General features: G+C 45.4%; 1 protein-coding gene across 2 annotated transcripts in view; it reads right to left on the reverse strand.

Moving 5' to 3' along the window:
* The window catches only part of TRAPPC12 (trafficking protein particle complex subunit 12), a 108,696-nt gene that overhangs the window by 66,352 nt on the left and 24,884 nt on the right, over nucleotides 1-17,460 (reverse strand). For both annotated transcript variants that reach the window (XM_054476580.2, XM_054476579.2), the window contains one exon: nucleotides 16,575-16,691. In XM_054476580.2, the coding sequence (XP_054332555.1) occupies nucleotides 16,575-16,691 (117 nt within the window). The remainder of the gene's footprint in view (nucleotides 1-16,574; nucleotides 16,692-17,460) is intronic.

Genomic DNA, 17,460 nt, shown 5'->3' on the forward strand with positions numbered 1-17,460 from the left:
GCTGGCTGGTGGGAGAGGGCACTCAGAAAATGGCAGATGTGCCACTGGAGCTGTGTAGGGTGTGGGCGATCACAAGGCTCCAAGCGTCACCACGGGAGAAGTGGCCCCCAGAAGAACCAGAAGACGGCCTGGGGGAATCAAGAGCTGGGGAACGGAGAGGCCCCGGGACTGGCTGGGCCACCCCTGCAGATCCCGGAGTCACTGGGTGAAGGGAAGGGTCTGGGAGGAGGACTACCAGGTCATCACTCCTGAGCCATTCTCAGCTACCTGACCCCAGCCAGGCTGCTGAACTGTGCCTTGGTTACCTGCTAAGTAAAATGGATGTATTAATAGTTCTTCGTGATTCTTGTGAGGATTAACAGTTAACACGGGTGAAGTACTCAGAACCATGCCGGGAGCCTGGTGAGTGCGCAGGCAACGCCAGCTTTTCTCCCCAGGGCTCCGCAGCATGGCACTTTCACAACCTCTGTGCGTACGTCTTCCCTGCTGGACTGTTGGACTGTCAGCCCTGCAAATGCATGGGCTGTTATTATTTTTGGTCATAACAACATTATAAAGTAGGCATTATTATGACCTTTTTTTTTTGAGACAGGGCCTCGTTCTGTCATCCGGGCTGGAGTGCAGTGGTGCGACCACAGCTTGACCTCCTGGGCTCAAGTGATCCTCCCACCTCAGCCTCCTAGTAGCTCGGACTACAGGTATGTGTCACCACACCGAGCTAATTTTTGTATTTTTTGTAGAGATGGGGTTTTTCCATGTTGCCCAGGCTTGTCTTGAACTTCTGGGCTGGAGTGATCTACTCACCTTGGCCTCCCAGAGTGCTGGGATTACAGGCATGAGCCACTGTGCCTGCCACTACGACAATGTTTTTTTTTTTTTTGAGACAGAGTCTCTATTGCCCAGGCTGGAGTGCGGTGGCACGATCTTGATGCGCTGCAATCTCCGCCTCCTGGGTTCAAGCGATTCTCCTGCCTCAGCCTCCTGAGTAGCTGGGACTATAGGCGCCCGCCACCACGCCTGGCTAAATTTTGTATTTTTAGTAGAGATGGGGTTTCGCCATGTTGGCCAGGCTGGTCTCGAGCTCCTGACCTCCGGTGATCTGCCTGCCTCGGCCTCCCAAAGTGCTGAGATTACAGGCGTGAGCCATCACGCCCGACCAATGTCCATTTTTAAAAATGAGAAACTTAAGGTTTTAATCCTCGTGGAAAGGAGAACAAAGAAGGTCGATGAGTAAATGTTGGCGGAATCCGCATTTCCTCATTCATTCACTCAGCAGCCATTTACTGACCGCCTGCTGTGGACCAGGCACTGTGCTAGGCTCAGGGGGACACAAGGCCGATGAAGAGGGCCAGGTCCCAGAAGCCAGGGCAAGTTTCCAACATCAGGTCACAATGGTGAGATTTCAGTTCCAGGCAAGAGGGGCAACTGGGTGCTTCTAAATAGAGAAATGTATTTTGAAATAAAATGTTTGGAAAATGAATCCAGCTGCAGTGTACAGACCGACTAGGGCAGTCTAAAGACCGTATGTGGTCAGGCGCTGCATCACCCGGCTCGGCAGGAGGAGAGCAGCAGGCAGCAGGGGCGGTCGGGGGGCGCCGTGGCTGCTCCCTGGAGGGTGAGAGAGACCCAGAGACAAACTAACCAATAAAACACTAACGTGGAAATCTGAGGGACAGCGCGAACCTGTCTCTACCCACCCAGGGCAGGCCGGACATGGAGACGCAGCAGGCAGATGAGCTGGGTTTTACAAAATGACAAAAGATATAAAAAATGACAAGATGGTGGAACAGTCACGTGAAAAGTGCCTGGTAAACCTGCAGATGGCAGGTTGTAGCTGAGGAGAGAAGACACTGGAGATGCAGGTTTGGGAGAAGCATGTGCCAGGGAGAGGTGACCCAGCAAGGGAGAGGAAGGCCTTCCTGAGAGGAGCGGGAGCAGGTGCCACAGAGCATCTGCCCTGCAGCCGAGGAAGGCTGCCCAGCAGGGCACAGTGAAGGGGCGGGGGTGTGCCCAGGAAGTGGCCTGGGGGCCCTGCAGTGCTTCTGCTCTCGGCTTCCAAGGACAGAACTGCCCCTGCGGACACACAGGAAAGCTCACAGAATGCCCCTGATGTTTTGGGAAGGAATAAAGAAACCTACCTGTGGAAGTCACGGTGCGAATGCCTGTGAGGCGGAGCTGTTACAAGACAGCCCTTAAGGCAGGTTGGGCTGGCGGGGCGGGCTTAGCTCTCTGTTCATATTGATATTAACAGAAGCACCCAGTCACTCCCTCACTTAAGAAGCATCTACTAAGCACCTAAGAGGAAGTATGTCCTAAGTCAGGCAACAGGAGTACAAAGATGAATTTGGTATGAGGGACAGTCATACAGAACAAATGGCTACCAGTGCATCAAGACAGACACAGACGCTCCATCCATACCCACCGTAAGTTAGAAATATCGTGAGATGAAAATAAGTGGGCCAGGCGTGGTGGTTCAGGCCTGCAATCCCAGCACTTTGGGAGGCTGAGGTGGGCGGATCATGAGGTCAGGAGATCGAGAACATCCTGGCTAACATGGTGAAACCCTGTCTCTACTAAAAATACAAAAAATTAGCCAGGCGTGGTGGCGGGCGCCTGTAGTCCCAGCTACTCGGGAGGCTGAGGCAGGAGAACGGTGTGAACCTGCGAAGCGGAGCTTGCAGTGAGCTGAGATCGCACCACTGTACTCCAGCCTGGGCGACAGAGCGAGACTCTGCCTCAAAAAAAAAAAAAAAAGAAAAAGAAAAAGAAAAAGAAAATAAGTGAATGCAGGCCGGGCACGATGGCTCACTTCTGTAATCCCAGCACTTTGGGAGGCTGAGCTGGGTGGATCACCTGAGGTCAGGAGTTGGAGAGCAGCCTGGCCAACATGGTGAAATCCCAGCTCCACCAAAAATACGAAACTTAGCCAGGTGTGGTGGTGAGCACCTGTAATCCCAGCTACTTGGGAGGCTGAGGCAGGAGAATCACTTAAACCTGGGAGAGAGGTTGCAGTGGGTGGAGATCGCACCACTGCACTCCAGCCTGGGCCACAGAGCCAAACTCCGTCTCAAAAAAAAAAAAAAAGAAAAGAAAAGAAGTGAATGCACCACCTAACCTACTGATACAGTTGGGAAAATCAGCCAACACAAGGCCTGCTTTATAAAGTGTTGGACATTTCATGTCATTTCTCAAATTCACGGCGAGTGAGAAACCGAATGGCATGTGGGTGCTCACAGTGCAGTTCCCACCGAATGGGGAGCGCTTTTGCACCATCATAAAGTTGAAAAATCTTAAGTCAAACCACGGAGGTTGGGGACTGTACATACACACACATGCATAAACACAAGCAGCAGACTTTCCATCTGCCGGGGACCGGTTCCAGGACCCCCGGGATACCAAATCCATGACTGCTCAAGTCCTTGGTTGGTCCTCCGTATCTGCAGGTTCCACACGCGTGGATTCAACCAACCACGGCTGAAAGGTTGCTGTGCACACCTCACCGTGTTTCCCATCTGCGGGTGGTGCAATCCGTGGATGCGGAACCTGTAGATATGAAGGGCCAAGTACGTGATGTCCATAAGAAATGCATACATGCACACATATGTGTGTTTATGAAATACAGACACTCCAGTGTGGGAGACACCGAGACCGGTGGCACAGGGGCGGGGAGTCTTGCATGATGAACAAGAGGAATGCACGTCAACGAGGGGGATGGTGTCCCTCGTGGGGCAGAGGCACAAGTGGCATGGCATGGACACACTTGACAGCTCTGTGAGGACACTGCTGGCACACAGCTCTGTGAGGCACTGATGCCTGAGGATTCAGGAAACGGGCCGACACATGGCAGAGCACGTTCAAGGTACTGCAGAGCAGGGTCAGCTGGAGGATGGGGTCAGGGGGATGGTGGGGGTGAGGCTGAGCTGGAGCTAGAGGCTGGACCCCAGGGTGGCAGGCCCCAGGGTGGCAGGCAGGGGGGAGGACAAGAACCCGGGGGGCTTTGACGGGAGAGAATGAATTCTAAGGACTAAATCCAGAGTGGAGTGACTGCTGCCAGGACCCCACTGCCATGCTTATCTGGATCACACGACGAAGTGAGATTTCTTCTGAGATCACACGTGCCTGGTTTGAGTGACTGGTTACGATGGGTACTGGCTGCCAAGTGGGTCACATTTCCCAAAACTGAATGAGCTGAATCTGCAGTCCTACTGCTGATGGAAATATAATTAAATCACATATGCAACATACTATGTGCTAAAAATTAATTATATCCTTTGAAACCATTTAAATTTATGATAAAACATTTTAGATAGCTTAAAAATGTGTGAGGGGTACCTAGTTTTCTAATTCTTTGGGGGTATCATGTGAATAAAAAGGATACTGAGCTGGCTTAGTGAACAAGGCACAAGGAAACAAGGCCTGAACCAGCACCGGAGAGGGGCAGGGTGGAGGAGACAAACACTTACCCGAATTATTTAGGAGGTAAAAGTCCTGGATTCTGGCCAGGGCAAATGGGTACTATCGTAAGCTAACTGAGAGGATACAGCAGAAACAGCAGGTAAGGTGGCGGGTGCTGGTGAGATGATTACGCATACTGACACCTTCTAAACACTTACAGTACTGTCAGGCAGGTTAGCTGCTTCAACAGAGTTAGCTAACACCCCCATCTACCACCTCCTCCCTGTGCACACCGTGGAATAGTACAAACAGTAAGTATGAAGTGAAAAAAGAAAGTCAGCTGTGGACAATGATGCAGTATTCTCAGATGCATCCTTGTCACCTTTTTTTAAAAAAACATACACTGTCTTGTATCATTTACTCAAAACTTTCTTATAACCTCAAATATTTTCTTGGGACATGATTTATAATGGCTGCATGATATTCAGTCACACACACATACACATTATTTGTTAATTTGATATTTGAACATGTGTCACCTTTTCAGAAACTATAAAACTGTTCACTAACCGAACACCATTCAACAAGAGCTGCTGGAGCTACGGAACTGGCCGAATGACACTCTATTCATGTTTTATCTAAAAGCTCTTCATCAAGGGTCTCTGGGATGACAATGAGTAATGAAGATAACGAGATAATCCTTTGCCACTACCATGACTAGCTGTCCCAGGATAAAAGAAACCAAGACCATATTCTCTTGAGTCCAAGGAGTCAACTTTTTTGACTATCACAAATGGAAGCAGTACAAAAAGCAACAGAAAAACCAGAGTCCTAGAGAAAGGGGGTATGCAGTGGTTAGACAAAGGAAACTGCCAGTTTTTATGAACAAAAGTTATAAGCAGTTAAGAAGAGAAACTGTAAATAACAGTTAAGTTCTACCAGTAACCCGGAGTTGTCCTTCTGCACTAAAAGTATTCAGCTGCTTTCTTCTGGAAGGGTCTTTGGGAGCAAAGACCACCATTTATTTTGTATAACAAATGAACAAGATCTCTGTACACGGTATATTTTCCTTTTGTGGTAATACAACTCCTATTTCTGTCCAATACTCATGGCTAAGTTGGGCCTTTTCAGGTTGTACTTATCAACTTACGTGCCTAGCTCTGTGTGAAAGGTATTCCTAATTTCATCGAAGTTGTGAGTGTGCTGACCAGGTCTAAAACAACAGAACAGGTCATAGGAAACACAATTATGTCAATGATTCGCAACAGATAACGGCCCAGTCTTCAGCTGGCCACCCTGGAGTTGGAGATGACAGTGAATCCATTCCAGATGAAGGTGCGGCTGGCCGCTCTGTGTTGCCGAGCCCTCACACGCCCCTGCTCCAGTCAGAGCTCACCTGCACTTGCTCATTGCAAGATGAGCACCCTCAAAGCAACCTCAAACCTGATCTTTTTGTTTGTTTTTTGAGACAGAGTTTTGCTGTTGTCACCCAGGCTGGAGTGCAGTGGTGCGATCTTGGCTCACTGCAACCTCCGCCACCTGGGTTCAAGCAATTCTCCTGTCTCAGCCTCCTGAGTACCAGGATTACAGGTGCCCACCACCACGCCCGGCTAATTTTTGTACTTTTAGTAGAGATGGGGTTTCACCATGTTGGCCAGGCTGGTCTTGAACTCCTGACCTCAGGTGATCCACCTGCCTCGGCTTCCCAAAGTGCTGGGACTACAGGTGTGAGCTACCATGCCCAGCCTCAAACCTGATCTTGATGGTGCCTTTCCTGCTCATGGTGAAACCTTCCTATTCTTAATTCCTATTTCTCCTTTAGCTCCCTGGGGCAGTGGCCTCATCTAATGCATTGCTTTTTAATTTCTAAAAGCATTTTTTTAGTGTGGCACTTGGCATGCAAAAAAATTGTGGAACAGACAGTAAATTCATAGCACTACAAGAAGACAGTACAAGAATAAACTAATGCTTAATTAACCACACTAGTAATCAAAGAAATGCAAATTATAATTTACTAGTGAGTTGATCTTCACTAGCAAAACAAATAAAAAGCAAATGTCATTATTAGCCTAAAAAATTAGAAATTTTTTAAAAAAAGATACACGTCAGGATAGGCAAGGAGATGCTACAGCCAGTGCACTCAGGTGCTGTGGAAAACATAACCTGGAATGACCTTCTGAACGACAAAGGGGAGTATTAATGAACAGCCTTTGACTTCAGAATTCTCCTCCTAAGACTTATCCTAAAGAAATAATCACATATGTAGAATTCTGTATAAGACAGTTCATCCTAAGATTATTTATAATAACTTCAGATTATGTGGCTATTAAAATGTTTTTAAAGACCCTTTAATATGGGGAAATGCTAAATATATAATACATAATAAAAAGACACAAATTGATAGAAGCATATGAATTTTGTGCCTAAGCATATATACACAAATATGTATCTCCATCTTCATACATGCACGCTATGTATAGATATGCACACACATACGTATAACACATACACTAAAATGTAAAAGGACAGTGGTTATATAAGCAATCTTTTTTTCAGTTTTTCTTTTCTCTTTTAGATACAGGAACTTGCTATTTGTGAAGGGAGGAAAAAAGAGTTTTGTGAATGAAAAAATAATGACGGATCAGCACTCATGCAGACAGCGCTTTGCTGTCCTGGCCTGTCATCAACCAGAACATCGGGTTGATAGAACCAGAATTCTATCAACCGTGTGCATGTCACTCTGTCCACACAGTGACGCCCTCAGTCTCTGTACCTAGAATAGTGCTTGATGTGCAGGAAGCAAATTCATGCTGGTTGAAATAATACAGCATTTTCACAAGTATGGAAGGTGTAAGTTACTACTAAGTACAGCAGCTAAAGCATAAGCAAAGTTTTGGGTTTTTCTGAAAAATGAAAGGATTTTGATACAGTAGATATGGAATCTCCTGATGTTCCATTCTGTGATACCACACAACGCCCAGTGAACTCAATTTGTTTTTTATTTCATTTTATTTGTTTTTGAGACGGAGTCTCGCTCGTCGCCAGGCCGAAGTGCAGTGGCGCGATCTTGGCTCACTGCAACCTCCGCTTCCCGGGTTCAAGCCATTCTCCTGCCTCAGCCTCCCGAGTAGCTGGGACTACAGGCGCCCGCCACCACGCCCAGCTAATTTTTATATTTTTACTAGAGACGGGGTTTCACCATGTTGGCCAGGATGGTCTTGATCTCTTGACCTCGTGATCTGCCTGCCTCGGCCTCCCAGAGTGCTGGGATGACAGGCGTGAGCCACCGCGCTTGGCCCTCAATTTGTTATCTATTTGATGGACCTCAAAGGCAATTATAATTTGTATGGCACAAAAACATACAAACGGGAAGATCTGATTATGGATACTTACATATTTTTTAAACAAGTAAGAAATATTTTACAGTAAAGGCTTCCATCTCATTTTATACCCACTATGTATAGATACTCACCACCAATCAAACATTTACATGTGTAATAAAATTATTTGCAAGGGCTTTGCAAATATAAAGTACTCCATAAATGATTAAAAATAGTAAACGATATCATATAAAAAGGCTTCAGCTTTTGCCATGATTTCATATTCTAAGACTTGTTTTCTATGTCTCACACTAGAGCACAACTATTAAAAATAAAGCAAACGCCTACCATCTTAATTATTCATTTCTTTGGGAAATGTAAATCTTGTAAAAAGTGGCTTCTTTCCTGACTGAAAATAGAAAGCAGAAATGTTTATGCTCTTGTTACAGTTTCTCCCAATATGATTTTCCCACAGATGACTGAATATGAAAGACTTACTTGGATCATCGCTGCTATTGATTAAGTGTGCACTATTAGAGTGAGCAATTTACTGGTTAACATCGACTGGTCTATAAATGACATGCAGTCATATCTATACAAACTTACGCCAACCTGAGAGCCAATTTTCTAGGAGTCAGAACAACCCAATTCCCTGAGACGGTAACACAAAAGAGCACGCGGAGGAGAGAGTCTGGGCAGCCCTTTCCACCCGCATCTCCCAGGTGGAGGCGCAGAGGGCTCGGTGCTGGCAGACCTGCTGGGGGACACGGAGTGGGGAGCAAAGGGGCAAGGCCCAGACCCAGCCTCACACCTCAGCTGGGGAGGGCCCCCACTGCAATTCAGTGCAGGGGTGACTGAGAGAGCCCCTTCATCTCTAATTCAGATGTGGTGTGAGAGTCAGACGCATCAGTAGAGGGAAGAGAAACAGGACTTTTTCATTTCTTCCTCTTTTTTTTTTTTTTTTTTTTTTTTTAAAAAGACAAAGTCTTGCTTTGTTGCCCAGGCTGGAGTGCAGTGGTGTGATCACGGCTCACTGCAGCCTCGACCGCCTGGGCTCTGGAAATCCTCCCACCTGAGCTTCCCGAGTAGCTGGGACTACAGGTGCGTGCCACCACATCAGGCTAATTTTTTAATTATCTGTAGATAAAGGGGTCTCACTATATTGCTCGGGCTGATCTTGAACTCCTAGACTCAACTGATTCTCCTACCTCAGCCTCCCAAAAGTGTTGGGATTACAGGCATGAGCCATTGTGCCCAGCCAGATGATTTTCTTTGTATAATCATTTAGAAAAACATTGAAGGAAAAAAAGAGAAGAAAACACATGTTATTTACCATTTACAATTTATACTTTCCCAAATGGTGATTTTTTTCTGATAAGAGAATATAAAATATTTGGCTATAGTTCAAGTTTACTTTGTATTTCAAAAACATTTCTAGGCACAGGAATATTTTTGTTCACACCAAAGGAGATCAACTGAGACCATAACTGTCTCTCCTCACTGAGGTCAGGCTTTGCTATCATATCCTTTGTCGGGGGCCTGGCAGGACATGATGGCTACTGCACGGTCACGGGAGTTTCTGAAGAGAGTCTTAGGAAGGAACTTTTTGCAAAGTTGTGAGCAAGGGACAGTGATGTGCCCAGGGCATGGCACCAGAGGGGACTGGGCTGCAGGACGGCTGTGGCAGCCTCAGGAAGAGGATCACAGCCGCCAGGAGACTGCCCCTGGCCGGGCAGGGGTCAGGAGCCACGGTGCACAGAGCTCTGTGCTGCAGCGGGAGGCGCAGGGCAGGAAAGGAGGCATGTGTGGGAACAGGTGCACATGTGGGACATCCAGAGTGGCACCCAGTGAGTTTGGTCAGGTCACACTGTGCTGCCCGATCGACTGCATATAACATAATTCTCTTCTTTTGGATATTGAATATTAAGGTTTTTAATAAAATTTTTGGCTAAGTAATACAAGTAATACAGCAGCAAACGTTCTCGAATGTCTTTTTACACACATGTACAAGTTTTTCTAAAGTATATAATTGAAAGTGGGATTGTTGAGTCAAAGGTTATACAAAGCATGTACTTTATTAGCTTTTTTTTTTTTTTTTTAATTTTTTTTTTGAGACAAGGTTTTACTGTGTCACCCAGGCAGGAGTGCAGTGGCCCGATCATGGCTTACTGCAGCCTCGACCTTCCAAGGCTCAGGTGATCCTCCTGCCTCAGCCCCACAAGTAGCTGGGACTACAGGCGTGTGCTACCACGCCCAGCTGATTTTTGTACTTTTAGTAGAGGCAGGGTTTTGCCATGTTGCCCAGGCTGGTCTTGAACTCCTGGGCTCAAACGATCCACCCGCCTTGGCCTCCCAAAGTGCTGGGATTACAGGTGTGAGCCACCATGCCCAGCTTTATTAGCTATTGTTAAATTGCTCTGCAAGACAATTCACGTTCGCATCAACAATGTGTGCTGCCTATCCTTACCAACTGGTGCTGCCAGTGTGACGGGCTTCTCCGTTTCCCTCTTCTTTAGTGTTTCTCCTGGTACAAGCCTCCAACTGGAGGAACGGTAGACATTTCCCTGGCCACACACGTCAAGCACACGTGTTCGGAGGTTTATTTTTACCAGCCTCGGCAGAGCACAGCCTCAGCCTTCTGATCTTCAGACTTGTCCAAGAGGTGATGTGGAACTAGCAGAGCCAGGGCTCTTGGTTAATGGACAAATGCTGGAGAGGGGACGACCGGCCAGGAGGAACCAGCACAGCATCGTGCTCTCATGCCGGGAACTCTTTTCCTTCCAAGGTGGGATGTGACTTTGGCTACTGTGAGAGCCAGAGCCAGTTCTTATGATTGCATGTTGTCTGCTATTTGAAATTATAATTGCTTATTTTTTTAGTGTGTTTTTTGCTATTTTTATCTTATTATTTTCCACCTTATTCCCCTTCCTGGTGGCCCTCCTCCATTTTCTTTTTCTTCTTCTTTTTTTTTTGAGACGGAGTCTTGCTCTGTCACCCAGGCTGGAGTGCAGCGGCGCGATCTTGGCTCACTGCAAGCTCTGCCTCCCAGACCATTCTCCTGCCTCAGCCTCCCGAGTAGCTGGGACTACAGGTGCCTGCCACCACGCCCGGCTAATTTTTTGTATTTTTAGTAGAGACAGAGTTTCACTGTGTTAGCCAGGATGGTCTCGATCTCCTGACCTCGTGATCTGCCCGCCTCTGCCTCCCCCCTCCTCTATTTTCAATGATAGATGTCAGAAATATGCAGCAAAGAAATTATTTTTAAAATCAGAATCTAAAGTATACCACATAAAACTTTAAACTTTGTGAAAGAAATCTTATGAAAATCTCATAATTACTGTACATGACATGTAAAATTCTAATAACGAAGTTAGTCTGATATGAGATAAAAGATTTTAGATAAAAATTACTTTTACTTTTTTTTGCTAGGAGTATGATACAGGGTCTATTTGAAAAACTGAACATAGGCATTACACAATTTCCAAATGATGAGAAAAACAGTCTAATAAAAATCACTCAAGTAACTAATAGCATGTACATAACTTTTCTCCATCTAAGACTCAAAGGGAATTATTACCTCCACATATGATACCACTAAAGTGATTAACACGTCCTTCTCCCAGGCTGTGACATCCATTTCCCTGTAAATTACAATCTTAGGAAATTCTAACATAACTTAGGAAAATAATTCAAAAACCCTTTCCTGGCTGCCTTAAAGACAACAGGAATTATTTTAGGACACACTAGAATTAAAATACCAGGGCAAGGTAAAGATCCTTTCATAAATACATTTTTCACCTTACGTAAGCTCCCTTGTTAGGCCTGTTAATAAAATTTCTGATGGTCTCAAGTATTTCCAACGTATGAAACACATCAAACCATTGTATATATTTATTAATAACAGGAACAATCAAAGAGGGTAAAAAATAGCCTGTAGAAAAAATTAATTATAATTAACATGCATGGCTTTGTGTGTGATTTTTACACGCATTATTATAAAGCCCTGTCATGCTGCCAGTTCAGTTCCTGCCTCAAGAGGATACATCACAGCAGCTTCCCCACGGCCAAACCAAGGGGCCACGCCCACACCCTCGGGAACAGAGCACGGGCCAGGGAGATCCGTAACTGCATTAGCAAATTATAAAGGATACAGATACTTACAAACTAGCTGTTTTTTCCCCTTTAACAAAGAGTATCTCCATCTCTCTCCTCTCCAAAGCTTTCCAATCATAGAAATAATTACAGAATCACTTTGGTAAAAGAAACTCAAAGAAGCATTCGACCGACATTGACTCACATTTAAACTAGGTGTGATGTGTGAAAGTAAGCAAGGGATGCTTGTTTACCTTTTTGAGGACACGCTTCTGTAAATACGGTAAAGGATGTGGGGAAGAAAGGCAATTTGGGGAGCATAGCTTCCAGTGGTTCACAGGCTACCAGAAGCATTCAGACAGCAAACACCTACACCTAAGATGATTTCCCGCTTCTATTTTAGGAGAGGGTCTCTGCCTGGGTTCTTGCGTTTACTCCGAGTTAATGAGTACAGACCTGTGTGTGAATGTTGCGTGACCATGTGAGTGACAGTTCCACAGCTTGGGGAGCGTGGTGCAGAGGAAGGAGGAGAGAGGGAAGCATCTCTGGGGAAGGTTTGGCTTCTGTGAGTCTGGAAGGGTCCTTCAGTCTCTGCAAGTCGGGGAACAGCTGGGAACTTTGTTCTGGGGCAAGAGGCCTGAGGGATTCATGCTGGAGCTCTCGGGATTCCCGCCAGTTAGAGAAGCAGGGTTGTGGGAACTGGTAGTCAAGATGTGGTACAAGCAGCTTCTCTGTGGGAAGTGGATGCAGGGCATGAGGAGAGAAAAGGGAAACTTCACTGCCGTGGGTTAGGAGTGCAGCTGAATTTGTGTCTGTGTCTGAAGACATTGATGAAGAATCATAAGAGTTACAATAAATTTGTGAATCTGGAATATATACTTCTTTTAAAAATAGTGTATGAGCTTCAAGTCAGCAATAAGTAAATTAAAAATATAGAACAGCACTTCTAAATCTGAGTAAATGCCATAAATGGTTAAGAAGGCAGAACTTCACGGAGCAAGAGCACTAGCTTAGCAACCTTTATTGTTATTGCTCGAAAGAGGCTTAATATGTGTTTGCTCAATGAATACACGAAGAAACACAAGTGAGAACTTGTTTCAATCCCATCAGATATAAGGTCTTCTCATGGGCAAATCCTACCCCTGGATACAACCCAGTCCTAGAAGCTGTATTGCAAAGCATAATTCCCATAGCACGTAGATCCGATGGTTCAGAAATACTAAGTCATTTGGTGGGAGGTAGTCAACGAGCAAAACCACCACCAGCAACTGTGCTTTTCGCTGGGCTGTGCAGACTACATAATGGACACGAGGCAGTAGGGACGGTACTGGTAACAGGAGCAAGGACATTTGTTTGGGGCCAACCTCTACACCTTTGTAGATCTTAGTGTTCTAATCTACAAAGTGGGCATTTTGGACTATGTTAGTTTTTCAGATTTTTAAACAGTAAAATTCATCCACCTTTCCCCCCACCCCCCAAAAAAAGACATCTCAAGAGAGACTTCTATATAAAGTAGACCCTGCTGAAATGCTCTGCCTGACACTGGCCCTACCAAGTCGCCTCCGCAGGCCATGCCCAGTCACCCTGAGGCCCCTCCCTGGAACCCAAGGGTTCTCAGAATCACAGTTTGAAAATGTGCTAGATTTGATTTTCATTCCTATCAAATCCTTCCTTTCCTTTTCTGTCATTGCAGAGGAAGAAACGTTCCATCTTTCTCCAGACTAATCTTCTTGTGGTTTCATCTCCTCACTCTTTGCGCCCCCTCCCCTGTAACCGCCCCCCGCTCTATCCTTTTCTATGAGCTCCTTCTCTATTTCTTTAAACCCAACATTCTGACACTACTTCTTTATCAAAAGAGTAGCTTACCGACTGGGGGTCCTCTTATCTATTCATTCCCTCATCCCTTTATTTACTCAAGAAGACGCTGTGTGCCCATTCTGTGCCTGACCGTGCTGGGTCCTCAGATGCACTGGTGAACAAGACACGCTTCCTGACTGTCACGGTGTTTATTACAGATTTTTAATTTTTGTAGGTTGGCTCTGTCTCCTCCAAGTTACACCATTTGTTATTGACACTGATGACATGTCACCTCCCAGTTCATGCATATAATGAAGTCAGGATAAAATCCAAGTATACTAGGCTGCTTTGCCAATGTTCGGTACTTTCTCAAAAACAGGCTTTTTGGGCAAAACTCCAAAAAAAGGTTTTTTTGGGAAAAAGATCAGGGATCAAAGGAAGTTAACAATCAAGATTGAGAAGAATATAAGAAACTGACTTTTGAGTAAAATGGGGAGGATTCTATTTTTTTTTTTCCTTTAGGCTCTCTTAGGAAGCAAGAGATCTGCTGACAATAGAACACTAGAAAGTAGAAAGTCAAAGAGAAGTTTAAAATCAGAAGAGAGGGACTAGAAAATCCAGGAACCCAGGGCACGATGTCCCTGCGCGACCTCACAGTGGAGTGCAGCCCCCGTCTGTGCTTCCGAAAGGCCCTCACACAACCGCGATCTGGGCCATCACAGCCGGGAGCCAAGCCCCAGGCAAAGGGGTTCCAGGTGGCCTGGTCAGTGTAGCAGGCAGCCCCCAATCCATACTGAACCCAGGAAAGCTTCTAAAGTGTCACAGAAGTCACAAAACCACACATAATAAGGATGTGTCTGAATTCAAGAGAACTAGTCAATGAAGGAAAAAATGTTGTTACTTTGTTAAATGCTACTGTTAAAGATCAAGAAATCACTCCTCTACTGGCTCAGGATTTCGGCCTCACAAACATCAGTCATTTCTGGCAGAATGGGGACAGGCTGTACCTCACTTTCAAATACAGAGGCAGAGGTGATATAACAAAAAAGGAACTGGGATTATTTTCTTCTGAATTTCACTGTAGTCTTCGTGCAAGTAAGTGATTTACATATCACTGTTTTCATACAAAAGACAGTTGCCTCTGAGCTGGGACTGAGCCACGCGCTACTCCAAAATAAACTTTAAAACATTCTCATTTCCTGTTTTAGTTCACAGGCTAACCTTCACCTGTCATTTCAATGGGCTGCAAAGTTTAATCCTTGAGAAATATCTAAACTTCTCAACTGTTATATCTTTAGGAACTAAAATTTGCTTAAAATAGGTGAAATCTGGTCGGGTGCGGTGGCTCACGCCTGTAATCCCAGCACTCTGGGAGGGCGAGGCAGGCGGATCACCTGAGGTCAGAAGTTCAAGACCAGGCTGGCCATGGTGAAACCTCGTCTCTACTAAAAATACAAAAAATTAGCTGAGCGTGGTGGTGCACGCCTGTAATCCCAGCTACTCGGGAAGCCGAGGCAGGAGAATCGCTTGAACCCGGGAGGTGGAGGTTGCAGTGAGCTGAGATCACGCCATTGCACTCCAGCCTGGGCAACAAGAGTGAAACTCCGTCTCAAAAAAAAAAAAAAAAAAAATAGGTGAAATCTGAAGTCCGGTGCAGAAGAATTAGTAACAATTGAGAAAAACAAGATGGGGAACTATTAGAAAAATAAGTAAATTAGGAAATTCCATTCTCTTTTTTGAAGGCTGAAAGGTGAATATATGTCCTCCAGATTGTTCACCCAAATGGAGAGTGAGTCTGGACCATGTGCCGCTGAAATAGTCAGGATAAGGGCTGCATTTCAACACGAGTTTCAGACAGCCACTGGGACTTATTCCCAAAATCAAGGACCTCACTCTCCAAACCCCTTCAAGAAAGTGTGCCCACTAACTTGATTGCATGTAGACACGGGAGCATGGCTTTGCTAAGTCCACTCTAGGCAGCCGTGTGGATGAGCTAGCAGAGCAATTCCACAGCCCCCTAAGGAGACGACACCGGGGAGGTGAGACTCGGTGTGAGATGGGGCTCTCATTTCAGAGTACTTACCCCATGGCTACCTTAGGATTCCTGAGGGAAACATACATGACAAACTTCCAATATCTTCTCCTTAATCTAGAAAAGCTACCCAACACGATTATAGCTGTCTTTAAGATTATAAATTCACTGGAAACAAATCAACCTGTACAGCAATGGTGATCCAGTATTAATGTTTTTTTATTTTTATTTTTTTGAGACGGAGTCTTGCTCTGTAGCCGAGGCTGGAGTGGCAGTGGTGTGATCCTGGCTCACTGCAACCTCCGCCTCCCGGGTCCCAGTTCAAGTGATTCTCCTGCCTCAGCCTCCCGAGTATCTGGGATTACAGGAATGCATCACCATGCCCAGCTAATTTTTGTATTTTTAGTAGAGATGGGGTTTCACCATGTTGGCCAGGCTGGTCTTGAACTCCTGACCTTGTGATCTGCCCGCCTCGGCCTCCCAAAGTGCTGGGATTACAGGTGTGAGCCACTGCGCCCGGCCATGAATTTTAAAAACCTACTTATAGAATTCATGACAAAGCTTAAAAATGTTCAGAAATTCACCCATTCAATAATAAACTTTCCACACAAAATGCAGAAAATGCAATATATTTTAAAAATGAACACAAATCATTTATGTCTATTATATATGATGAAGCAAACTCGATCAAAGTATATGCTGCTTTGAGTAATTTGATCATTTCCAATAATGGCTTTTTAACTAATTAGGCTTAAAAGTATCCATGTATTAATATGATGCTTTTTGGTGCACAGGACTGGCATCTACTCCAACAAAATTCTACTTATGTGCAAGAGGTTTGAATAACATTCAAAATAATTAACTTCTAGAGAAAATATTATGAAGGCAGGCAGGACTTATCACAAAACAACACTGAAATCAAACACATTGTCACTTACGATTAGCTGTTTCAATCCAACAAAAGATTGTTCCACTGAGTCGGCATTTAGGACTTGTCTCTTTGCTGCAGCTTTTTCACCCAGAAAGCGAAGCATCAAGTCTTTAACTGCATCTCCCTGGGAAGAATAGAAGAAAAATATGTCAAGACAATAAAATGTCAATTAAACTCAGCTAACCAGAACCCATAACTAAACACAATTTCTTTTTTCTCCACTGGCTTATGGAGGTAAAAGTAATGGTTATAGTATCGTAAAACTTCAATTAACCAGAAGCTAAATTACCACAATCATTAATAAAATGCATAATTTTAGAATTGCTCTTTATTCTTTTTATTTTAAAAATTATATCTTTATTCACCACTAATCAGAAAGCATGTTCTTTATTCTGAAGAGGAAACGGTAAGTCCTACTGCCTACTACCAGGCTTGCAGTGAGAGGCAAAGCCAAGGCAGCAGAGAGGCCTCAGGTGAGGGGCCTAGGGAGGCCCAGGAGCATGAAGGTGACACTGCTGGGGACCAGGGGCTGCACCCAAAGGGGCCAGCCTCGCGCTGGTGCAGGCAGGCCTGAATAATCTTCCCAAATCCCATCAATGCCCCCATGCTTGCCTGGACCTCCAGGAAAACCTGGAGGGCTAGGGCTAAAGAAGTTAAATTACCAATGGCCCTCTCTTCAGTGCTGAGGTCACCGGCCAAGCCAAAGGAAAACTGAGACCCCCTTTCACAGCAGGTCCTCGATAGCCTCGCTGAGCCAGGCCCTGCTCCAGGAGCTGCTGGGCGCAGTTCATGCTGCAAGCCAGGGAAGAATCCAGTTGCCTCTGCACAGGACCGTTTCTACTCCTGACCTGACTCCTCTGATCAGACCGATCTTTAGACGGTGCTGAAGAACA

Source organism: Pongo pygmaeus, chromosome 12, assembly GCF_028885625.2.
Source record: "Pongo pygmaeus isolate AG05252 chromosome 12, NHGRI_mPonPyg2-v2.0_pri, whole genome shotgun sequence".
Lineage (NCBI taxonomy): Eukaryota > Metazoa > Chordata > Mammalia > Primates > Hominidae > Pongo > Pongo pygmaeus.